This window comes from Anabrus simplex, chromosome X, assembly GCF_040414725.1.
Source record: "Anabrus simplex isolate iqAnaSimp1 chromosome X, ASM4041472v1, whole genome shotgun sequence".
Lineage (NCBI taxonomy): Eukaryota > Metazoa > Arthropoda > Insecta > Orthoptera > Tettigoniidae > Anabrus > Anabrus simplex.
Window position 1 is genome coordinate 195,241,374 of NC_090279.1, and position 27,266 is coordinate 195,268,639.

Sequence of the window (27,266 nt, forward strand, 5' to 3'; positions counted from 1 at the left end):
GCAATCTATTGATTAGGACTTGAGTACCACGTAGTTTTTGATACCCAGAACAACTCCATTTGGCTGTTGCTGAATTCATGAAGTGAGTACCTATAGACATTTTTTCCAACTAAATCGCTATGTAAAGTGCAATGTAACTGACAACACCATATCATCATCGTCATATGCAGTTTCCAACTGTTGGCCATGTCTGCTTGGAATATAAGCCTCTCCATATCCTCTTGTCTTCCCACCACTTCTCCCTCTTCACTCTTGCCTTGTCCTCAGCTCTTCTCTGTAAACTTTCTTCCACTCCTTTCATCTACCTGTCTCTTGGTCTTTCTTTTGGTAGTTCTTCTATTATCTCAATTTCGTGCATCCTCCTGGGTATCCTTTCCTCTCATTCTCTTCATGTGTCCACACCATCTAAGTCTAAATGCTGTTTTTTTTTTTTTTTTTTGCTATTTGTTTTACGTCACACCGACATCTCATGGCAACGATGGGACAGGAAAGGCCTAGGAATGGGAAGGAAGCGGCCGTGGCCTTAATTAAGGTACACCCCCAGCATTTGCCTGGTGTGAAAATGGGAAACCACAGAAAACCATTTTCAGGGCTGCCGACAGTGGGGTTCGAACCCACTATCTCCCGGATGCGAGCTCAGAGCCAAGCGCTCCTAACCACACGGCCAACTCTCCAGGTCTAAGTGCTTCTATCCTGTACTGTAGTGGCTCTTCTTTTACTATATATCTAACCTTCTCATTTCTCATCTTATCCATTCATGTCATTCCTATCCTGCTTCTCAGAAGTTTCATTTTTCTAGTCATGGCTCTCTGCACCATCACCCAAATTTCTGCTTCATACGTCAGAATAGGTACATAGTATGTCCTGTATATCACTCGTTTGCTTCTCTGAGGGACATCCTTGCTCCAAACCACACAATTTTTTGCAAATTTGTTACTCATCAAACCTGTCCATATAAAAAGCAACTATATTGCTACTCTCTCATGAGTGCAGTTTATGATGAACCATAAATTTGACAAACTACAATAGGAAATAGAAAAAAGGCACAGGAGAAAGTAAAAATGCCTCATCATAATATATCAAGAAAATATCTGTCTGGTGGCCATGATGAGAAAAAAGGCACAGGAGAAAGTAAAAATGCCTCATTATAATATATCAAGAAAATATCTGTCTGGTGGCCATGATGATTAAGGCATCAAGTTCTTATGGTCTAACAACAAGGGTAGACGAATGGAGTCCCTTTGATGGAGGAAAAATCACTCCACTATTAAAATGGTGACCAGCAGGGTAGGAGAGGCGGTGGTGCACAACTTCTAATAACAAAGTTATGCGCCAAAAGCCTAAATTCAATTCCAAACTTCTCTGCAGTGTTCGTAAGGAGCAAGGACACGTGGCATCATTGATGGTAATTCATCCATCGAACGGGGAAGTTAAGTTTAGAGTAGACCCCTTGATGTCATATGACATGAGTAGACTACAGGGTCTCTCTTATGAACCTAGACGGAACGCATGGTGTTTGTACTCTGGGCTACAGCAGCTGCAGTATGGGAGGCGCGTGCATAGTTCTTGACCTACAGTTAAAATTGAAATAATTGATAAATAGATTCAACCTATTCAATACAAAAGAATAAGAAATGTAGTAAATTACATTCCCATTTAATAATAAGTAGAAATGGTACCGGTTTCGACCCTAGTCCAGGTCATTGTCAGCCGATTAAAACATGAAAAACAATGCATAGGAAAAGGAAAAGAAAAAATAATCAAGTTGCTTCAATGGATCTACTCGTCTTCAACTCCTGCACGATTATGTATCTTCGTATGTGTTCGATTGTGATGTGACTTTGTGCCTGACAGTGTTTAAAAACTGGCTCATTTAACCGTTCTCCACTATTCGTAAACATTGTGGAACTTTGCCTAGCGCTGTGTGTGCCATGCTGCCGCTCAGAGAATTGTGCACCGTTTTCTTTTGAGTGACTTGCATTTTACTTCTTCTGAGTTTTACAGTGTCTACCCCCGTTCATTTATATCGCCTCTTCTACTGTCCGCACACTTTATCTTGATGCATTTGTGTACGGGGTGAGGAGTAAGGAGGGAGCTGTTCCGGTATCGATAGTGCTGCCTGGTGCTGCCAACTGAATGAAAATGTAATCGGAATTGAATCGAGAATATGATCGATCGATATGAAATTTCTAAACCGTTATCATCTTAAGCCAACAACTATGTCACATACACATTATATAACATTATAAAACATATCTCTCGATGCGAATCTTGTTCCTAGTATGAATTCTATACTTTGACTTTGATGTGTAAACAACAACAGTACCAGTACGTAAAGTTTACGCCAGATGTCGCACAACGATGCTTAAGCGATTCATAGTTTGTGTTTCAAAGGTTGCCAGTATGAATCTCGAAGATCGCCGAGGTCGACCAATTCAGCACTAGGATGTAAATGCACCAAGATAAAGTGTGCGGATAGTACTGATCCGGAGTGTACTTTATCTTTTCCTTTTCCTATGCATTGTTTTTCATGTTTTAATCGGCTGACGATGACCTAGACTAGGGTCGAAACCGGTACCATTTCTACTTATTATTAAATGGGAATGTAATTTACTACGTTTCTTATTCTTTTGTATTGAATAGGTTGAATCTATTTATCAATTATTTCAATTTTAACTGTAATATTCAATACGGAACAATGACATTTTTAACTTTAAATAGTTCCTGACCTTGCAAGCAGCCCGCACGTGTTTCACTCAGCAAGCGCGAATCATCAGTCTGAATCTCAGCTGTTAACATGGCGAGATAGTTACCATTGCAACACCGTATTTTAGTATATAAAAGTTCAGGTTTCATCTTAATGGTCGTGTGAACAGTCATAACTCCCGCAATTGGTGTGCAGAAAATCATAATGGTGCTCATGAAGTTCCTCATTATGATAGGAAGCTTGATGTTTGGTGTGCTGTTAGTGCAAGATGAATAACTGGGCCTATTTTTGAGATGACAGTAAATGCAGAGAGGTACCATGGTGACATTTTGACACCGTTCTTCCATAACTTAACGGAAGAAGAAAAATCGTGTGGGTGGTCTCAACAAGATTCAGCCCCTTCTCATACAGCAGAAGATTCCCTTCTTACAATCTCGGAAGTGTTTGCAGACAATGGTGGTCTATTTCCCCCTCGTTCTCCAGATCTAACAGTGTGTGAGTTTTACTTGTGAGGTAAACTGAAAGAAAAAATGTATCGAACAAATTCTTAAACATTGGAGGAACTGAAAGAAAACATTACGAATGAAATCAGAAACATTACAGTGGCAGAACTCACTCGTGTCAGCCAGAATGTGGTTACCAGAGACAATGCCTGTGTATCCCGGGAAGACAACACTTCCATCATCTTTTATAAGGTAATATTTCATGTAAGATGGTACACACACTTAAGGCAGGGCGAAAGCGCGCAACATAGGTTTGGCTGAGGCAGATTCCGCATCGCAGAGTACAAACACCGTGTGTTCGGTCTGAGTTTATAAGAGAGACCCTGTATGTGATGACACAGGGTTTCGTTCTCTCCCCACCACCACCACACACCCAATGTACAGGTCGCCCATGGGTGTCAACTTGAAAGACTTGTACCAGGCATCACATCACAATAAATGGTAGAAGTAAGAATCAAATATATAAAGTTTGAGCTGTGGCTGACAAGACTCTATTGTAACGAATCAACAAATCTATTTAAAAAACTCTGTAACTAACCTGAGGCAATTCATCATCAGATATTGGATCCATGTTTGAATGAGATTCTCTCTGCAATACTTCTGGCTCCTGTATCAAAGAGAAAAGGAACAATGAATGTAATTTACTAGCGTTGCCTATATGCTTCTTTACACATACAAATCACAATTAGTTTTAAGAAAAAAAGTCAACAATAAATGCATATATTTAAGCATTTAAAGTACAATATTGGGTTTGGTTAAATGCAAGAATAGCAGACAGTGGGATGTGGTATGATTAGTCATCGATGCTTACACTGGTGTTATCCAGTAGGGGCAAATTTTAACCCAAACTTGTTCTGGTAAAATGCAGTTCTGCTTGGATGACAACAAAAAAACTTACTCAATTTAAGAAGAAAAGAAATCCAATGTGAATGATGTGAAGTACTTTCAGCCTGTATCTGCTTCAATTTGAAAGGAATCAATGGATGCATAAACAATATAAGTGCACTTTTTTGTCAAAACAGAGTTAAGGCCAGTCCAGCATTTCTGACACAAAACCCCAGACTATCTATTTAAAATATACTTGCACAATATATTTAGTTCTACCTTTGTAGTGATCTTTTGATACCAGCAAATTAACGGTCACATCATGGAAATGAATGTCTATGCACAGGATAGTATTGTTTGTTAACTCTTGACACTGACTTCCATACATCGTAATATGATATACTATACTATACACCTCTCTTTCTTCAGACGCTATCTCTATGTGTGCTATAGACCGCTGCAGGCCTAACTTCATTTTATTCTAGCTTGTGAAGTTTTACAGTTGTCGAGATGAAAATGATATATCTTTGAAGGCCTTCCCTGTATGTATGAATCAGCTCAAATCAGTGTTTTTTTTTTTTTTTTTCTTTTCTAAAGTGTTTGAAATAGTCTAACCTCTTTCCGGTTGAGAGCATGTAGATTTAAATTTCTGCTGCATTCCAGAGGATATACGTTTCAATACAGGATGTTTCCTTATTAAGATTGATAGTATAAATTGCCATCTCTTCACCGATATGAATGTTGACATCATCTGGTGAGAATTCCTGTAACTCTTTCAACACCATGAAACCTCTTACTAATCGTATTTACTTAACTCGCTGTCACTTTGAAGTACTATACTGCACGGCGCAGGAGGACAGCACAGTGGAGTTTGAATGAAAGAGAAGTAATTAATAAATCAGATCATAAACACAACACACCAGGCTGAGCTGAGCAAAGCAAGAGTGAACGGGAGGGCATGGTTCAGGTGGCCAAGTAATGGACAATAAAACACGCCATATGCCTTCTTCCTCATGAACTAATAGGACCATTAACCAGGGATTTGTGCTAAATGAATCTTTGAACTATTGTTCCTGGTTCTTCCACACTCAGTTCCTGAGACGATAACCCTAGTTTTCAATGCATTGTGAATCAACCCTGGCAAATACAAGAAAGTCACTTTCATTCTGTACAAAATGTGGAGGCTTTACCAATACAGTAAAGGGTATATATTTCAGCCTATCTAAAGGTCGTCCTCAGTAGCTCAAGATTACATTTATGCATACAAATAGATAACACTGATTAAGTGTGTGAATTAAAATACAATGATCATTACTGACAAAGTAAAAACATCGAGGTAAAAAAATCCTCTCGTTTGAAAACTTGTTTTGTTGACATAAAACTTGCTAATCCTATTTTAAAAATTAAACAGTGTTGTGCAGCGTAGTGAGGCCATCAATAAAGGGAATAATAAGTGTGCACCATCTGTAATGGAGAAAATAAAAAAACGAGAATGAAAGGATGAAACAAAAAGAAAAAAATATTACGTGAAAAGAAAAGGCTCAATCAACTTACTCATTAAAAGGCTGTCTTCTCAAATGGTAGGACCTTGTCGGACTCATATCACGTTGACAATAAGCTTGTGTGTAGCTTACAGCGAGTCAGAGCTGATGTGGTTGGGTGGGGAAGCGGAACGGGGAAGGAGGAGGGGGTAAGGTAGGGGAGGGGGATCTTGAGGGAAGAGCGGGTCTAGTTCTGGAACGTCTGTAGTGAAACTCGTTTTTATTAATAAATTGTTGACAGATGAGCAGGACAAAGGCTTCCAATAAAACATTTTTCTTCTCGATTTCATTTAGGTTGTGTGAGGAATTGTTGTACTGGTCAATGTCAATATAAATATTCTCCGGTATACTGAGTGAGGAACTTTTCTGTTCATAATGTAAAATCTTTAAATTCTGGTCTATTGTTGTGTATTTATGATTTTGTTCCTTACAATGTTCGCTCATGGCTGAGTAGCAGTTATACTTCGAAGCATTAAGATGTTCAGAGTATCTTATATTGAAACTACGGCTTGTTTGTCCCCAGAGTTCATAAATTTGCTGTTGTCATTGACAATATGGGAATTAAAAACTATTTTAGCACTGGTGTGAGTGGTCTGGAAAAATATTTTTAACTTAAGCTTTTTAAAAATAATAGAAATTAGATATATGTTATTATTATTATTATTATTATTATTATTATTATTATTATTATTATTATTATTATTATTATTATTATTATTGAAGGTAAATGCCGTAAACTTCTCTTTACGGAGAGGTTCTTTTTCCAAGGTGGTCTTGGGTTTACTTCTAAATTATTAAGAATTTTGTTCACAAAGGCTTTATTGAAACCATTACATTCAGCTATTGTATAAATGGTTTTGGTTTCTTTCCTAAAATTCTTACGAAATAAAGGAACAGCAAGTGCTCTGAAAACCATGCTATTGAAAGCTGACTTCTTCTCCATCCCCACGCGTAGAGAAGTCTGGTGAATTGTGGTAATTGTGTGAGTGGGATTCCTGTAAATATCAAAGGAAAGGATTTTATTACGATTGAGAGTAATAATTAAATCGAGATAATTAAGAAAGTTGTTTACGGATTCTATCGTGAACTTTAAATGAGGGTCAAAGCTATTAAGTAATTCAAGTACTGTATTGCTATCTACAGTACGAGAATCTAGGATAATAAAAGTGTCATCAACGTAGCGCGTCCAGTGTTTGATACCGTTAATTTTGCCTATGATATTAGTGTGTTCAAGAAAATCAACGTAAATGTCAGCGAGGATTCCCGAGGCTGGTGACCCCATAGGAAGATGTTGGTATACAGTATTATTAAAGGTGAAGAAATTATTATTTAATGTAAATTTGAGGATCTGAATAAACTCTTCTATCTCACCTACAATCAATTTACTGAATTTGGAAAGATTAGTTTTTACTAATTTAATGGCTTTGTTAATAGGTACATTCGCATTGACAATGTCAAAGGAGTGAAGGGTGTAATGTTTTGGTAAAGATCTTTAATTCTATTACGAAGTTCTAGGGAATTTTTAACTGACGTATTAGCCTGGAAAAACTTATGTGTTTTGAGAAAACCGTGAATGTACTGAGATATTTTGTATGTCGGACTATTTCTGAAATTAATAACGGGCCTTATGGGGACTAACCATCTGAGCCATCTTCAGTGAAAAAAAAAAAAGGGGGTTGAAAGTTATTTACATAATAGAAGCTAAAAATGTGCCAAAAACTTAATGAAGGAACAAATGAAAAACAAAAGAGAGATGACGGAAAATAAAAAAAATTCAATATAGACACATCTCAATCTTTAGATGGAGCAACAAACAACTCGACGGAGACATCTTCAGTGAAAAAAAAAAGTTAACTATACATAATTGAAGCTAAAAAGTGTGTTAAAACCCATGAAGAAAAGAACAAAAACAAATGAGATAAGAAGAAAACGAACAATAAGTGTTTTTGGTGAGGAGGTGGACCTCTTAGTCCAATAATTTTACAGTGTGATATAATCAAAAACAGGACGAAGTTACTGCGTCAACAATTTAGAACTGACAGTCCGTCTTTAAGTTTGAGAGAAACCAAGCGCCAGGTGATATGCATGTGACATGTGCTGGAAAACTGCCAATGAATTTCAAATTTTGGAATAGTAGCACTCTCGAAAGGCCTGAACTTCTCAATTTCAGCGTCCTGCTACCAATGATCATTTCCAATGTTGGCCAGGTGCACCTGCCCTATCCTAAATAGTCAGGAGGGCAGCAAAGTTAGAGAAGATAACAGATGCATGGCAAACAGTATGTGACCATAGTGGAAACCATCAATGAAGTTCCAATCTGTAATGGAAAAAATGAGGTTGTATGAGAAACTTGGGCTGATGAGTAAAAAATGAAAAATAAGTGTGAAGAAACTTTTAAACACTTATTAATTGGTGGTTGCCATCTCGAAACGACCTGACCCTCTCAAAGTTAAGGATCCCCTTCTTACGATCGTGTCTATTGTTGGCTCAGCTGTGTTTGAGAGGATGGGAGGAGTGAAGGGGGAGGGGGGTCAGGGCTAGGGGGGAGAGGGGAGAGGGGAGGGGGAGTGGTGGTGAGTTAGAGAGATGGAGGTGGGGTTTGTTTTTATTATAGAAGTTCTGACAAATATATGGAATGAATGTTTCAAGTAGAGTGTTCTTTTTTTGTTGTTGTTGATTACATTTAAATTATCAGAGGGGTTCATAAACTGATCTAAATCGATGTGGATGTTCTCGAGAACGTTGAGTAACGTGCCTTTTTGCTCATAATGCAAGACCTTTATCTACTGATGTGTATTCGTGACTGGATTCTCGATGATGTTCACTCATAGCTGAGAAAAGATTATATTTGAGAGCGTTGCGATGCTCGGAGTATCTTATGACAAAATTGCGGCCTGTTTGACCAATATAGCTGGAATTACAGGTTTGGCATTCTAATTTGTAAACTCCGGAGTTCAAATATCTATTATTAATGTTATTATTGGAGTATTTATATTATGTTTTATGTTCTTCTTTATCTTTAATTTTAAACTTACGTATGCTTCTGACACGATATAAATAAATAAATTGTTATTGACAGTATTTGGATTGAAAATCAGTTTGGAATTGGTGTGGAAGGTTCTAAATGCTCTTTTAATGTTGTGTTTTTTAAAGATATTAGAAATTTGGTAAATGCTATTATTATTGAATGTAAAAGTGGAAAACTTCTCTTTAGGAGCAGAATCTTTTTCTACAGAAAACAATTAATGCTTAAGTTATAAACATTCACACAAATGTATTGTATTGATTAGGTTTACCACTACAATAAACTTACTTGTTTCTTATTTATTTAAAATTTTCAATACGGACCAACCATGAAGTTTATTACATGCAAACCTACTATCTTCCCATACCTGAGAAGTGAAATTCCTTACGAACAGGACTGCAATGGCAAGATGGACAAATGGAGGAATGAAAGAGTAAGAAAGAGAGAGCAACCCAGAACAGCTAGAACAGAAAGTTTAAGATTACAGTGGTACAGGCATATGAGAATGAATGTGGAAACAATGCCAAGGAAGGATGTTTGATACGAGAATAAAATAATATGATGATGATAACAATTTGGTCTAAGCTACTGTATGCAGGCCACTTTTATTTGATGTCATCTAGATTGCCTATGTATCAATTTCAACATTTACTCTGCCAGGTAACCGAGTAAACCAGATATCTGCTGTGTGCCCATGGCTGAGTTAAGTGAATATGGTTCACAAAGCAATTAATTTACACTCCTAAAAAATCAAAATGAAGCGGAACCTCGATACATCATTTTCGGCGGGATCGCAAAGAAATAATAATAGATACATGCGGGAAAACTACAGACGTAGGAAATACCGGTTATAAAGCAATTGCAAACATAATACTCTAAAATAAAGCACACATAACTTAATGATAAAAAAGTATTACAGTACACATTATATACCTTCACACATTTTGCAAAAGTATATTATGGGACTTTCTCTTACAATCTTTCAAAATACAGACGAAACTCATTAAAACGTCCCTCTCTAGCGCGTCACCCGGGTTATTACGTCATTCCAAAGTCCCAGGACATGTCCTATTAAATACATGCTAAGGAAACCTGGATAGCACATTTACATCACTCTTTAGTACGTAACTCCCTCCATAAGAGATTTAAATTTGCATTCCCGGCCACATTGCACGCAGGACGGGCCAGCGACAACTGGCCTCAGTAAGGATTTGGTAAGGAACTTAATTTCACGGCCCCGGAGCGCAGTTGGGCGTTGGCCTACAGCTGCAGGGCGCATCAGTCCCAAGCCAGTCTTATTCTCTTTGCGTCTGACGTGTTGGTGCTTAATTTTACATTTGTGAGGACTCTTTCAGATGGCCCGGGTTCGATCTGCTTCCGCGCTTAACCACCTAGGCCTAAACTAAGAACTGATTGTTCAAATAGAATCTTTCAGATGATGCGGAGGCAAAGAGCAACCGCATGCAAGAGAAATGTTTAAGCGGGCAGTCCATAGCGAGTCATGGCCCCGCGCCTGCAGTTACTCATTACGGGACATTAGTTTGTATGCATGTCATCATACACAGCGGATCGACAGTGCTCATGACAGCAGAACCCAATAATGTACCTATACAGAAGTAGAAATGGATTTAGACGATGCAAAAATATATAAACTCGCTCTCACCTATTAGACAAATTTATTTCTCATTTTCAATTTCAAAGTTTTTCGTGAGCTTTTTTTTTATTTATTGTGCAATTTACAGCTGTTGTTACGGAACTTTAATGTCGGAAATACCAGTCGTCTCCTTGTGTTTGGGAAAGTGTGGTATCATTTAGACCCATTATTGAGAGAGTATTCTCAAAATTGTACCCCTCTTCCGAAATGTGAATGCTTGAACTATTTTCGTATTTTCTTAAGTGTAGAAGGTAAAAGAAGACTATGATGGTTCATATTTATTACCTGCACTGAAAAAAGTGTTGAATAGGAGCTGCTGGAAAGCGCTGGGAGTTTTGCACCACTCGACCCGCTCTGTGTGTAAGTCAGCGGAAGCGGGTGCACCCGTGCATGCAGACAGGCACGTTTTACTTCAGCACCATCTGAAAGAGGCCTGAGTGACTTGTGTAACAATGTACGTAAATTAGGCCTACTGTACTTATGTGTATAACAGTAACAACGTACACAAATTAGGCCTACTGTACTTACGTATACAGCTGACATGTTGGTGCTTAATTTTATGTTCATAAGTGAACAACATACATAAATTAGGCCTGCTGTACTTTCACATTGTGGTCTGCAGGACATTCAGTTATGGAGAAGAAAGCTAGACAGTTTATAGATGATGAAAAATTAACGAAGTTTATTGAGAAAGTGGATGGCTAACCCACACATGAAACGTGTGCAAATCACCCAGATGTTACACTTGCTCATGACAACTTTAAACATAAGCAACGTGTATAGTTTGCGTTTCTAAGAACATTTTTCTTGATGTTTTACTGTGTTGGTGTTCTTAAAATGTATTCTTTATTTATTTACTTCATTAATTAGGATTGTAAACACTTATTTCTTTGTTTTCATCGTAATTATTTTTAAGGTCAAACCTAACCTTAAATTTAACAGCAATACTGCTTTTCATTTTTTTAGCACGTTCCCCCTTTATGACTATTTTTATTCGGTCCCCACAAAAATGTCCTAACCAGTTTTGACTGTAGTCCATAACAGATAGTTCTTAGCCCGATTGCATTTCAGGCGGTACAATGCACTTTCAAAATTTAAAACCGTTTGCTGCTTGCTGCCATCAACATTGTGAACCCAAATACGAGCTCAAGCTGCAGCTCGGAACTCGGGTAAAAGTTTGATACCTCGTTTGGGTTTGATCCAATATGGCGTGGCTCAGGCAATGTCACAGAGGTAGTCATACAACACAGTGCAGCTTGGACAATGTTGCAGTGGTTAGATATACAACTTGAAAAAAATTGATACGCAGTTCGCAACAGATCCAACATGGCACGGCTCAGATGATGTCACAGCAGTTTAACTTACAACTCAACGCAAAATTACATCAGATAATGCAGGAGCGACACAAAATAGGTGAGTGAATATATCGATATGACGATCAATTGGCGGTTTAGAGTTCATCAGGACCAAATTTAAGAAACATTAGACCCGGGAAAAACAATACACCGAAGAATGATAAATCGAGTTTTTAAAACTCAGACTGTATTGGATATCGTCTTTGCCGGGACAAAACCTCCTATGTGATAATATTTTTGAAGATATACTGACCAGCAGCACATACATTATGAAGAGCGAGAATGTCTTGACAATATTCACACAATATTGCACCTTACATGACAGAACCTTACCGGTCAAAGTTCTAAGCAAAAATATTTCACATAGGAGGTTTTGCCCCAGCCGCGACGATATATTCTTGGGACTACATATTATGAACAATAGATCCAGGAAAATGATAGTTTCAGGAACGATCGATTGAGGTTCCATTGTATGTGTATAACAAAAACAATAAATGGAAGCAGTTATTACCTGAGGAAATTCATCATCTGATACAGGATCCATGTTAAGGCTTGCCCCACTAAATTCCTGTTCCATTTCATCCTGTAAGTAAGAAAAAAGAATATTTTTAGTCAATTATATACACACATTCACATTATTCATTGGGTAGAGACAACAAGTTTCTCTTTTAACAAAAAATATTACCCAATGAAACAATTCTTAAGAAGGATTTATATCACAATCACAATCAGCCAGTTCTATCAATAACTGATGTGGCCTCTTGAAGTCTGAAACTTAGGTAAGTATTTAGGAGTTGCCTCCACTTCCAGCAATCTTGAGCGATGTTTTGCCAATTAACTCTGTCTGGTGGCTATCCTCACGGTCTCAATTTATCTCTTGGGCTCCATTCGAGAACAACCTTGGTCCATCTGTCATCCCTTTTTCGGGTCACATGTCCTGCCCATTGCCACTTCAACGTTGAAATTCTCGTTAAGATGTCAACGACATTTGTGCTTGCTCTTCTGGTAAACCAAAGGATTTATATATGTAATGGAAAAGGAACAAGTGCATGAATATACAGGACAGGAGACTAGGAAGGAGGATGGGAACATGTACATGAAAGATACCCACAATGACAGACTACTGTGCACAGAGAGGGAACAAAAATGAGAGACAAAGGCAAATATGAAATACAGAAACTCTCCATTCACATATACTTTGTTCTCTCTCCTCACCAATCCTAGTTTTCCAATATCTACTCAGTCTCTGTCCACAAGAGGATGCTCATGAGAAATAATACTGTATTTCTCTGAATCCAAGAAGACTTCTTTCCCTCAGAATCTCGTATGAAAAATCAAGGGTCATCTTGCATTCACGACCAAACAGTAATGAACACCACTGGCAGCTACCACGGTAAACACGCTGTTTCTTTTCACACCCCTGCCTCGGCGCACACAAAACTCGTTGACAATCAACGTCCACATCTTTGTTATACATCCCTAGCCGTGGCAACCGGTTGTACAATGCCTCTGTGTAACGTCACTGGATCTCGGGAAATAGTGAAAGGAGAATGACATTCTATTAGCCTCTACAAAAACATTTCTCAAATCCACAGAATGTCATCAAACCATGAGAGCTTTCGAATTCTTAGAAAGGCCACGGCTACTCAGTGGCAGAGTTCAAACGCGACTACCGTACCCGATGCTCAGTAAAGTTTTATAAACAGCAGGAATATTTTCGTGATGGATCGTCGTATTGTAAGGATACATGGAACAGGTACTGCCGGCAAATTTTCAACAGGTTCTCGTCAATATTATGATGTCAATTTTAAGTTAATGGTTAATAACCACGCGGAAATGAATAACTGTGCAGCCGCAAGAAAATATGGCATAGGCCTAACTAAAGCCAATACTCGGCGTTAGTATGAAGACAAAGATAGCTTAAAAAAAGCATACTGTACAAAAAATGCATGCAGTGGCCCGCAACAAGGATACTTTTAGGAAGTCGAAAATGACAGATGAATGTACACGAAAAACACAAGAGTGGAATGACCATACCATCTTTATGATACATCGCTAGCCGTGGGCTAAAGCCAGCAAGCGAGACGTGCGTCTAGTGGCAACCGGGTGTATCTGACGCTGAGTAAACGTAACAGTTTAATAGACAACAGGAATATTTTCCTGATGGATCGTCGTAGAGACGCACGGAACAGGCATTGCCAGCAAATTTTCAATGGGTTGTTTTTGATATTATGATGCCAATTTTAATTCAATGGTATTAAACCTGCAGAAATAAAGAATAATTTGTGCACCCACAAAAAAAATACGGCATAACTCAAACCAATGTTCAACATTGGCATGAAGACAAAGACAGTCTAAAAATGCGTATTGTACAAGAAAGGCATCCATATGATTTTACAAAGCACTTTTTAAGCCTGATTTAATTCTTTTGAAGGAAAATATGGGGATCATCTTACATTCAGGGTCATCTTGGATTAGGAGAAATAGTAATTTTATTTTTGCTAGAGTGCGGACCAGCCAGTACAGCGCAGAGAGAGAGATACACGTCCACTGTTGCAACTGTACAGTGGCCAGAGGCGGAGTTACAGCGAGCAGAGAATGACTGATTAATGTTAGCCATTATTGATGTTTCAATGCATTTCTTCGGTACAAAAATCACTATAATATTATTAACCTGGTAATTCTCTTCATGCAAGTGAGATTAATAATAATAATAATAATAATAATAATAATAATAATAATAATAATAATAATAATAATAATAATAAGTGGTCCTCCTCTACCAAGTGCCAGCGGCCTCTTTGGAGGGCGGATGAGCGGGTAGAGGTTCAGGGCACTCTCTTGCCCTTGGGGTGGGAAACCGCCCCTAAAGGCGGAAGAGCCACTAGATGGCCAACAGCATAGGATAATAATAAATCCAGTAGCGTCTGCTCACCTATTTGGTGCGGCAACTGGCCAGCGTCTGTACTCTGAGTCGGAGCGGCTGCCTCAGAAAACCTTCAGGAACTCACCCACCTGACTGTACTCTGATCCCTCGGGATCAACCCAATCGCTTGAGAACAAGCACACCATGATTCGTGCAAGTAAGAACAACATTACTCCAGGTGGTAACCAAACCACCCGCCAACAGAAAACGAAGGCGGCAACCGGCCACTCGGATTCTGGAGAAGCTGGGCTGACACGAAAGAGAGAGTTGGAGCTCTCTGGCTTACTTCCCACTAAAACGCCCTTCTACATTGGCATGCTAAACACAAACACACTCCTACAAGTAGGCAAACTTCTCAGATTAACATCAGAATTAGATCAGCAAAAAATCCAGCTACTCGCCGTACAAGAGACCAGACTCACAGAGACTGAGACATCAGAATATGGTAACAACTGCATTTTCAAGAGCAAAACTACACGAAGAGTAGGAAAAGCCACACCAATGTCAGGCATGGCCTTTTTCGTACACAAAAAGATCGTGAACTCCATAGAAGATATCACACCCATAAACAACAGACTAATGACCTTGCGATTTCGCTGTGCAAATCGCCACTACACCTTGTAAATGCCCACGCACCCACCAACGACTGCAAAGATCAGAAACAAACAGAAAACTTCTGGAACAAACTTGAAACCGCACTCATCAAAATGCCTGAAAAAGACAATCATTCTCCTCGGCGATTTCAACGGTAAAATTGGTAAAGAAAAGTGCTACAGAAAAACCGCAGGAAGATTCTCAGCACATGAGAAGACCAACAAAAACGGCAAACGCCTCATTGAGGTCTGTCAACAACGCGACCTGAAAATCATGTCAATATCCCTACGGAAAAACCCCAATCTCTTCACACGGGAATCACCCAACACCTGCTGTGGCAAACACCAGATCGATCATGTCGCCATCTCCTTCCCAGCACAAAAAGGAGTACACAACGTCCAAGTCCGAAGAGGAGCCAACATTGACTCGGACCACCATCTAACGAGAATCAAAGTGAAATTTACCCCAAAATGCTTCTACCAGAAATCCAAAGCAAACAAAAAATTGGACACAACACAAATAAAAACAAATCTCAGGGAAACGTGGGAAAAAAATCTCAGCCAAAACTTGGAACGAATTCCACGACAAAATCATGAAGAGTGCATCAGAGCAAATCCCACTGCAGAAAAAGAGCAGACACCCGTTTTGAAACACCGAATGTGACCAAGCCATATTGAATAGAAAAAACACATACCAGAAGTTCATCAGCAACCGTACACCTGAAAACAAAGAAAAATTCCGCGAAGTCCGCAGACAGACCTCTAAACTCATCAGACAAACCAAGAGGAAATACCTGGAGGACCAACTGAAGTCGGCCGAACAGGACTTCCGCAACTACAACACCAGAGATTTTTACAGCGTCTTCCGCAACTGATTAAATGGGTACATGCCCAAGAACCTCTGTTTCAGAAAACTAAATGGAAAATTGGCTCTCACAGATGATGAAAACACCAAGGAACTCGCGAGATACTTCGAGTCACTACTCAACTGCCCAGAACCAACGAAAAGATTTCCACATAAACCCCACCCGAACCCAAACTCATCCCCACCTACAGAAATAGACTGACACATGCAACGACTGAAAAACAACAAGGCATCCGGAGACGATGGCATCGTAGCAGAGCTTCTTAAACATCTAGGAAAGAAATCTCTCCAAGAACTCCCACAAATCATACAAGAAATTTGGACAACGGAAAAACTACCAGAAAATTGGACAAACACCCTCCTCATTCTACTTCACAAAAAAGGTAACCGAACAGATGTGAAAAATTACAGGGGAATTTCCCTGGTGCAAGTCGCATACAAAATCCTCTCCGCAGTCCTCCTCCATAGAACACAGGAACAACTAGAACCACTCATAGGCGAATACCAAGTGGGCTTCAGGCCCCACAGATCATGTGCAGAACAGATACTCAACCTGAAAACCATCTGGAAACTACGACACACAAGAAAACAACCCACAATCTGCACCTTCGTGGACTTCCACAAAGCATACGACTCCACTGACTGGCAATCCCTCTTCCAAACACTGAGTGAATATGGACTGGACAACAAGACTCAAAAAATCATCAGACTAACTCTCACCAACACAACCTCCCAAGTAAAATTCATGGGAAATATACCTGAAAAATTTCAGATAAACACCGGTGTCCGCCAAGGAGATGGATTTTCCCCACTACTCTTTAACATAGCCCTGGACAAAATCATGAGAGAGGTTAGATCGGAGCTCATAATTTTTCACGTGATCAAGCCATGTCGTTTGGAGAGCAGTTCTAAGAAATTTCATTTCACAGGTCTGAATCTTACTACAATCCTCTGATGTTAGTGTGCAGGTTTCCAGAGAATATGTAAAGATTATCATAGGGGATACAATTATCATAGGGGATATGAATGCTCAAGTAGGAACTGTGAGAGATGGATATGAAAGTATTCTAGGAGCACATGGATGGGGTCCACGAAACCCAGAAGGAACTAGACTACTTGACCTCTGCCTGAGGAACAACCTTATATTAGGGAACTCATGGTATCAAAAACAAAAAAGCCATAAGGTCACAAGATATGGATGGGATGGAAAAAGTGCATCTCTTATAGATTACTTTTTGATCGAGAAACAACTACAAAATAGACTGTTAGATGTAAAAGTGATTCCTAGTGTCTCCCTGGAAAGTGATCATAGACTCCTCATTGGATACTTTAACAAGTTAAAAGAAGTAAGAACCACACAGGTAAAGAAACTCAAGACCTGGAAGCTGAAGGACAATGATAGAATAACAGAGTTCCAAGAAAACATCAAAACAGTGATACCAAAGACAGATGAAAGAACAATTGAGGAGGAATGGAAGGATCTGAAAGAAAATCTAGTAATGATAACTGAGGTTTGTGGACGAACCAGTGGCAAAAGAAGATGGAAGGAAACTCCATGGTGGAATGACAGAACAAGAACTACTGTCCTGAACAAGAACAACATGTTCAGAAAATATTTCAAGAACCAGATTGATCATATTAAGGAACTATACAGGGTTGCTAAAAAAACAAGCAAACAAAGTTGTTACAGAAGAACAAGAGAAGTGGTTGAACAAGTGGAGTGATGAAATGAAAGAGGATGTTAATGGTAATAAGAAAATGTTATATGGGATAATGAAAAATAGAAAAAGAGATAAAGAACACTCCAAATACATAAGAGATGATAATGAAAATCTGATCACTGAAGAGGAGAAGATCAAAGAGACTTGGAGGACTTACTTTGATGAATTACTAAATGTGAATTGCATGCAGCCTACACAAAAAGACAGTACCGGTACTACCTCCTGCAAGTCTGCCTCTGACAACAGGTTAGAATTAACATGGAACGATGTAGAATATGCCTGGAAATACATTAAAACTGGAAAATCAGCAGGGGCTGATGAAATTAATGGAGAAATGATCAAGGCAATGGGCATTTCTGGAAAACATTGGATCTACAGACTCTTTCGTAGGATCTGGAAAGAAGGGGACATACCAGCCGATTGGAAAACAGGCATCATAATTCCAATCTTCAAGAAAGGAAACAGAAAGAAATGTTCCAACTATAGAGGCATCACTTTAACATCTCAAGTGGGTAAACTTTATGAAAGAATTATAGTGTAAAATCAGACCCCTTATTGAAGAGAACCTCTTCGAAGAACAGTATGGATTCAGGAAGGGGAGATCAACAACTGATTTAATCTTTACAGTCCGTCAGTTAATGGAAAAATATTATGAACACAACCGAGATTTGTGGTTAGCCTTTCTGGATATCAAGAAAGCATTTGATGCAGTGAATAGAGAGAAGGTGTGGGAAGCACTGAAGAAAATTGGAATACAGGATGACATGATACACCGGATCAAGAATTTGTATGAAGATACCCGAAGTAAAGTCAAAACACCTGTAGGAATGACTGAAACCTTTGATATAAAATCTGGGTTAAGACAGGGTGGTGTTCTGTCTCCTTCTTTTCATCACTGTGAACGAGATTCAAAGAAAAGTTCACCAAACCATTGGAGGTAAGAAAATGAAAGTTATATTGTTCGCAGATGATATATGCTTGTGGGGAGACTCTAAAGAAGATCTTCAAGGACAAATAAACTCCTGGGCAGAATCTGCTAAAGAATATGGACTCATCTTCAGCCAAGAGAAAAGTGAGGTTATGGTCATGAAGAGATACGGGCAACCAATGGGACACATTAAAGGAGGGGAAACAGCTACAAATGAACCATCAATTCAAATATCTTAGAAGTGTTATCTCTGATACTGGTTCTATAGATAAGGAAATTTCCCACAGAATTCAGGCAGGTAGCAACTTTTACAAAATAGTTAAAGAAGATTGGGAGACTATTGGCATAAAGGAAAAATATCCATTGATGACAGTACAGGATAGGTCCAAATACAAAAAGCTCGTGGAAGGTCACAGATGGACAGACACCAGGATCCAGATTCAGATCACGGAAGCCGAGAGAAAGAGGAGGAGTGAGAGAATGGAGAGGTATTGGGAAGAAAGAAGACGTACTGAACAAGTCACTCGTGATCCTCAGGGGTCATAACGAACCTAATAAATAAATATGGAACAAGAAAATACCAACAAAATGTAAGAGTCATATATGAAACTTATTATGTACCAATCCTGACCTATGGTTGCGAAACATGGACCATGAGAAACAAAGATGTTAGTAGAATCCAGGCAGCAGAAATGAAATTTATCTGTAGCATGATCGGCAAAACACGGAAGGACAGAGTCCGTAATGAGGAAATCCGCAAGCAGGCTCAAGTTGTAAGACTGCAGGACAAAATAACAGTGCAGCGACTGAGATGGTATGGACACATGCGATGCATGGGTGATAACAGATTACCAAAAAAATGTACGATCTAAAACTTGAAGACAAAAGACCATGAGGGTGACCAAGACTCAGGTACAAGGACATGGTGAAGATTGACATTCAACAGAGAGGATATACTTTGGAAAGCATTGAAGAAGGAGAGAAGTTCAGGGACCGCAGCTGGTGGGGAAGCCTCGTTTGCCGACCCATCGCTTAAGATGGAACGACGTGGGATATGTATGTATGTATGTATGTATGTATGTATGTATGTATGTATGTATGTATGTATGTATGTATGTATGTAAAGATGGGAATGAAATATGACTTGTACAGGATCATTTTTCTTCTTTGTGGGGCCTTCTCATACCATAGTAGGTGTCTAACGATACTGTAAAAGTTAGAGCCTTTGATTACTCTGTTTGTTATTTCTATCTCAGCTCTATTATTACTAGCCATTATGCTTATTTAATATCTCAATTGGTGTACTACTTCAACTTGGTGGTCCTGTACTTTTATTCTGCATTCTGTATTATGTCTGCTGATTTTCAATGCTACTGTTTTTGATGCGTTCGATTTCATTCTATAATCATCAAACTTCTTACACCATGCATTCAGATTATTTTGCACTCCCTCCTCCGTTTCATCCCATATTGCCTCATCTTCTGCAATCACCAGACCCTGAAGATCTTTATTACCTTTTCCTTTTAGTTCCTTTAAAATTATATCCATAACTGCTATAAAAAGAAGAGGTGATAAGGCACTTCCCTGTTGTACTCCTTTGGTTGTATTGAACCATTCAGAATGACCCTCTCCAATACTGACACAGCTGTTGCAATTAGTATATAACATTTGGATCTTCCTAACAAGGTACTCCAGTACACCACGTTTTCGAAGACTATAGGATACCACAGAAAACCATCTTCAAAGTAGCCAACAGCAGGGTTTGATCCCATCATCTCCCAAATGCAAGCTCACAACTACACAATCTGAACGGTGGAGCCAACACTCTTGGTCCTCGTACTTCCTCAACGAGTGTGAATGCCCACCCACCTTACCCCAGATGAAGATACAAAGGAGAAACAAGTATCTTATTTATTTGTGTCTTTATTAAGTGGTGAAGTTACGGCTCTTGGCCCTCTCTTACACTTAACTACAAACATTTTTTTTTATTTTTAAAGTATTAATCTAAAATATCATTGTAATCAATTACTGTTATTGAGACATGTAAGTCAGATAAGGAATTGCAATAATACAATTAATTAACCCATTAGCGCCCACTGATACCATATGGTATCAGGAGACGGTAGAAGTTTAACTGAGCTGGTAATGGCTTGAGTCGCAAGAGGGGTTTAGTTGGAGCTCTATAGGTTCTTTGGCTTCAAGTGACGCATGCACCTGAAGAAGCTTCCGATACTTACGAGTGGTTTGTTGGCGGGAGCGCTTGCATGAATTCAGGTGTGATTCTCTGGAGTGAAGATCATGGACGTTCGATATGTCTAAGTATAATATTGCCCTTATTATCTATTATTCCTTTCTAATCAGTATATTAAAACATTGACGATGAATCAAAGAAACCTTCTGTAACATTTGAATTTCAACAATGTTATTTGTGACAACACAGCAATGCCTCTAAGTGGATACCATATGGTATCACTGGGCGTTTATGATATCAAGCCGTTGATACAGTAATTTTTTAAATATTACATCGTACATTTGAAGGTTACGTATGTGCTAAATGTAGTTGATTATTTATCTTTTATTACTCCAGGGGTGGACTGACCTTATCAGAAGTGATGGATATATTGGAAGCAGACGATGAGTTAGGACATCAGAGTGAGGATATTTCCACTGAACCACCGGATGGTACTGTTAACACAGATGAAGATTCAGCCAATGAAGATGAGGGAGGAATGGTTCATAACCTAACTCGACGTCAGCTGCGTGCTGCAGCTGAAATACGCTTAGCAAACAATGAACGTATTGGAGGAGATTAAGAACCCCTTGAAATTTCCTCTAGTACTTTCTCACCATCCATGCAGCCTACGGAGAAAAATCAACAACAGCAGCAGCGACAACAACAACAACAACCTGAAAAACAAGCTCCTGAGTGGATTCTAGAAAGATTAGCCAACCCAGCCATTTATGAATGGATTGGCAGTGACTTAGAACATGTTTATGTTCCCTGCCCTCCTCCTGACTACACAACCTATTCAAATATGTCCTGTGTTGCTTTATTTGAATTGTTTTTTTATGATGAAACACTAGAATACCTTGCTGAAGAGTAAGCGTTATGCACAGTACCTAAATGAAACCAACCCTGAAATAACAGTGCCAGAACTGTGATGCTTCTTTGCTATTTTGTTTCTAAGTGGGTACAATCCTTTGCCTTCAAAGAGGATGTAGTGGGAAGCTAGTGAAGATGTTAACAATGTCCTTGTCAGCAATTCAATGAGGAGAAATCCCTTTCTTCAGATACAGAAATTTCTCCACTGTGTGGACAACACAAAACCAAATACTGAAGACAAGATGTGGAAGATGCGACCACTGATGGACAGAATAAAGAAAAACTGCCTAATTTTGTTCCAACTGTACCATTGTCGTATGATGAATCAATGATTAGGTACTATGGACACCATGGTTGTAAAATATTTATAAGCGGTAAACCGATAAGGTTTGGCTACAAAATGTGGTGCCTAAACACAAGTGATGGATATTTGGTAGACTTTGACCTGTATCAGGGCAAAAACCCGTGTGGTGACAGTGACTATGACAGACTATTTGGTAAAGCTGCATCTCCGTTAGTGCTTATGCTGGATGAACTGCCTAATAAACTTATTCTGTTCAATATTCATATGGACAATTTATTCACAGGAATAAATCTATTCAGTTATCTCAGACATTTAGGATACAGCGCAATTGGTACAATAAGAGAAAATCGCATACCCAAGTCATGCCCCTTACCAGACAAAGTTTTCTCTAAAGAGCCCCACGGAGGGTTTCATCACACTATTGAACACAACAGTGGTATTGCTTTTGTAGGATGGAAGGATAACGCTATTGTCACCGTTGTCTCTAACAGTACTGGAGTGGCTCCAGTAGGAAATGTGAAGAGATATTCCCAGAAAGAAAAGAAAAATGTTATGGTTCCTCGTCCAGCCTGTATCGCAAAATATAACCCTGGTATGGGAGGAACAGACATAACGGACCAGGGTATTTGTCAATACCGTGTCAGTATTCGTGCAAAAAATGGTACTGGCCTATTTTCACTTGGCTGTTGGATATCGCCATTGTGAACGCATGGTTCCTTTACCGCAAGAATCACAAGGGCACATCACAACTTGACTTCCGTAGAGAAGTTGTCCAAGTGTATCTAAAACGCTATGGTGTCCCACAAAAGATTCCTGGGAGAGTAAGTGCTGCCTGAAATACAATCCCAGCTTTGAGATTTGATGGACTCAATCACTTTGCTGCAAACTGCAATAGGAGAAGATGTGCCAATGAAGGGTGCAAGTCATTCGGCAGAACAATGTGCCTGAAGTGTAATGTAGGCTTATGCGTAACATGTTTTGCAACATACCATACTCAGTGAGCTGTGTCAACAGGTTGGAACAATATTAACAATTTACTGTACCCTGTACAATGATAGCAGTGTAACCATATGGTATCAGCTAATATCTCGTAAAATTATTGTTTGAAAATACTGTGTTATTTTCCTCATTCATATATCCTAAACATCACAAATTAATGAAAATATCATTAAAATAGGAACATTTTTTTTCTGGACGCTAATGGGTTAAGTTTACTACTGATGAAAAATTATAGGATAAATAGAGTGTGGATAATAACCAAAAAATATATCAACTTATAACCTAAAGAATATATTTACAAATAGCTTAAAGAAAAATTTATTCAAATATAAGGCTAAAATAAATTAACTGAATATTAGTATGTTACAATCTGAGTATACTAAAATCGATGTTACTATGTAGTCTATTTCTACGAACAGTCTATAGCCTTAAATGAGAGTAGAAATAACGTAAATGGGATAGCCTGAGAACTTAAATCTAGTACGTAATTTTAGGTTTCATTCACACGTCATTCACTCTTACATTCATTCGAGTCAACTGTATGTACTCTGGAGGAATTTAGGGTAGGCTGTTTTAAATGTCCTAGACGAGCAAGACTTTTAATACCTTCCGGGATTGTATTCCATAACCTCGAAGCACAGACCAGGAATGAATGGCTGTAGGCATTTGTTCGATGCGGTGCTATTTCAAGTAGAGATCCGGAACGAGTGTTAAACCTTAGAATGACAACAAGTGATAAACAATATTCATGCACTCCCTTATTTTTAACCCTCAACAATGGACGTAGATTTATGTAACACTAAGAAGGACGCAAGGAGCCAAAGCCAAATTTTATTTTTAAAATCTTTGTTTACACTACCTAAAAAGTCACATCCTTTCTCATTTTACAATTAACACAGATTTTGTGCTTGTGAAGTCTAATCACTGAAAACAGACATGTTCAAATAGCAAGCTCATTTTTCTAAGTGAATAATAAAAATGTTCAGCTTTTATTGCATTTCTGTCCATACAATCAATTAATAAAATATCAAGATTGTCTGTTATAGACACCACAGAATCGGTCCGTGCTCGGTCACTAACTACAAACCATGGGTGTGTAGTCATTCGAACCTCCATAAAACATCAAACTGCTTTTTCTTTTGTTTTTTTAAATTTACAAACTTGTGAAATCCTTTTGTCAAATATCCCACCTTTACAATATTGTGAATCGCCGAGGAGGTGAGTGGCCGGATAAATTAGGCCTACAGTACTTATGCATAGCAGTTTGCAGGACATTCAGTTATGGAGAATAAGAAAGCTAGACAGTTTAAAAATGATGAAACATTGAAATTTATTGAGAAAGTGGATGCTAATTCACACATGAAACCTGTGCAAATCGCCCCGATGTTGGACATTCCTACAATAACTTTAAACATAATTGTAAGCAACGTGTATAGTTTGCATTTCTAAGAATGCTTTTCCTTGATCACAATCACTATCAGCCAGTTCTGATGTGGCCTCTTGAAGTCTGAAACTTCGGTAAGTATTTAGGAGTTGCCTCCACTTCCAGCAATCTTGAGCGATGATTTGCCAATTAACTCCAGCGATTTTATGGCTGTCTTTGTCCCAGCGATCCGGCGGCCTTCCTCGCGGTCTCATTTTATCTCTTGGGCTCCATTCGAGAACAACCTTGGTCCATCTGTCATCCCTTCTTCGGGCCACATGTCCTGCCCATTGCCACTTCAAGGTTGAAATTCTCGTTATGATGTCAACGACATTTGTGACTGCTCGTATGTCATGGGACCTCTTTCTATCTCTTCTGGTAAACCCAAGCATAGACCTATCCATTCCTTGCTGGGCAGTTCTTAGTTTCCGTTTAGTGAACTCATTCATTGTCCAGGTCTCACAGACAGGTCATGACAGGGAGAATGCATTGGTCATGAACTTGCTTCTTTAGGTTTACTGACATGTTGGATTTGAAGAAGGTTGAATATCATCCAAATGCCTGCCATCCTAATTTGATTCTTTGGAAAATTTCTTGACTTACATCTCCTTTCATGTTGATTTGTTGGCCAAGGTAGATGTATTCACCAACAATTTCAATAGTTATTCCCTCTATCACTACATTTTCTGAAGTTGCCCACTTGTTATGCATGACCTTTGTCTTCAACAGATTAATCTTGAGGCCTACTTGCTGACAAACTAGTACAAGATCGCGTACTTGTAATTACAGTTCTTCCATATCGTTAGCCAACGTTAGCCGCAAATCTCAAGTGATTCAACCTCCTCCCATTGATTCTGATGCCTCGATTTTTCCATTGAATTTTGGACATTGCCATTTCTAAAACTGCAGAGAAGAGCTTTAGTGAGATGGGGTCACCTTGTTTTACACCACGTTGAATGGAAAAATCTTCAGTTGTTTCACTGACACTAACAAAGGCAGAAGATGATTCGTATATGCCCTTAAGTACGTTGATGTAGGCTGCTTCTACTCCCTGTTCAGCTAATGCCAAAAGGAAAGATGAGTGGTTAAGAGAATCAAATGCCTTTTCAAAATCAACAAATGCTAAGCAGAGGGGCAGTTGGTATTCATTCGGCTGATTACTTCCCGTAGAGCAAGTATGTGGTCAATGGTGCTAAAACCACTGTGGAAACCTGCCTGTTCAATGAGTTCTTTAGTCGCCAACACCAACCACCTGGTTTTAATCTCCCCAGAAGAACTTGGGTTCTTCTCAACAGAGTCCGTACCAATCATGGACGATGTGGGTCATTGTTGCATATGTGGGGTATGCGCTCCTCCCCTGAGTGCGACTGTGGTGAGAAGAAACAGACCATCCGTCATATTGTCACCGAATGTCCTAGGAGGTCATACTCCAGTCAACTGAAGGGTTTGTGTGTGCTTCTGACGGGGTTGTACAATGGTTGGACAGCTTGGATTTAAGTTTATGAACTGTTTTAGAGATTGGTTGATTGTTCAAGGTGTTATATTGTTTGTTATATTTTTTAATATTTGTATGTAAGAGTTATGTACTAGCCAAAAGATAAATAAAAATAAGTTGGGCTAAGTCTAGAGCTGAGCTGATTCTATTAGTCAGGAACTTGGTAAAGACTATGTACAGGACGGCCAATAGGCTGATAGGACAATAGTTCATTATGTTGTGGACACTACCCTTTTTGTGAAGTAGGATGATCTTTGCTTCGTTACAAGATTTGGGAATCGATCCTCGTTGGAGAAAAGAAGTAAAAATTTTAGCCAAATAATTTGCGGTTGCCTCCCTAGCAAGTTTCAGAATGCTAACTGTTAGTCCGTCATCTCCTGCAACTGTATCCCTTTTCATATTATCCATAGCGCTTTTGACTTCGAAAAGTAGGACATCTGGGACACGTGAAGTTGAACCAACGACGGGCATAGTTGTAGTTTCTTTGGTTTTGCTGTATAATGAACTATAGAAGTTTCTAATGAATTTTAGCAGTTCATCTTTATCAGTTATTCTACCATTTTCACCATCCATTGCTGCTACTTGTGTCTTGCCTATAGTTAGCAATCATTTAGCTGACCTTAAACTACCTTTATTCTCAAGGCTGGATCTTAGTATCTCTTCATTATGCTTCTTTACATCTGCTGTCATGTTTTTCCTCAATGACTTACATAGCTTGGTGTACTCTATCCTATCTGTTAGTTTCAGTTTTCTCAGTTTTCTCTCCTCTTCTTTGATAAGGCTCTTGTTTCATCAGTGACTTTCTTAAACAAAGAATTTTTCTTGCAAGTACCACCAATTTCTTGAGCTGTTGCAGTTAATACTTCAGGTAGATCATCTTCTTTGACATCAATCAGTTTTCTTTGAAGAGCTTGCAAGAATTCATCTTTGTTTGCCTCCAGGTCTTTAAGATCAATTATTGTTCTCCTATCTTTAATTAGTTTTTGCCTCTCCATGCGTGTATTCAGAACAATTCTTACTCTTACTAGTCGGTGATCACTACCCGTGTTGAACTTATTTAGTACTGAAACATCTTAAACGATATGAGGAGTGTTTGAGAGTATGAAGTCAATTTCATTGGTGACCTCAAAATTTGGGTTCCTTGAAAAAATGTATTATTTCTTTATTTCATTATTATTTATTTGTTATTTACATATTTTATGCCCACACTGGAGCACTGAAATCAATACATTTGAGTTAATTTCTTCTTTCTCTTCTCCCAGAACTTTCTCATCCTCTCCGACCTGGAAACCCTTTGTG

General features: G+C 38.8%; 1 protein-coding gene across 7 annotated transcripts in view; it reads right to left on the minus strand.

Moving 5' to 3' along the window:
- Positions 1-27,266, minus strand: part of LOC136886823 (zinc finger protein 567) — a 232,683-nt gene that overhangs the window by 101,504 nt on the left and 103,913 nt on the right. For all 7 annotated transcript variants that reach the window (XM_068231005.1, XM_068231004.1, XM_068231001.1 and 4 more), the window contains 2 exons: positions 12,122-12,193; positions 3,749-3,817 (listed from right to left, as the gene is read on the minus strand). In XM_068231005.1, coding sequence (XP_068087106.1) covers positions 3,749-3,817; positions 12,122-12,193 — 141 coding nt within the window. The remainder of the gene's footprint in view (positions 1-3,748; positions 3,818-12,121; positions 12,194-27,266) is intronic.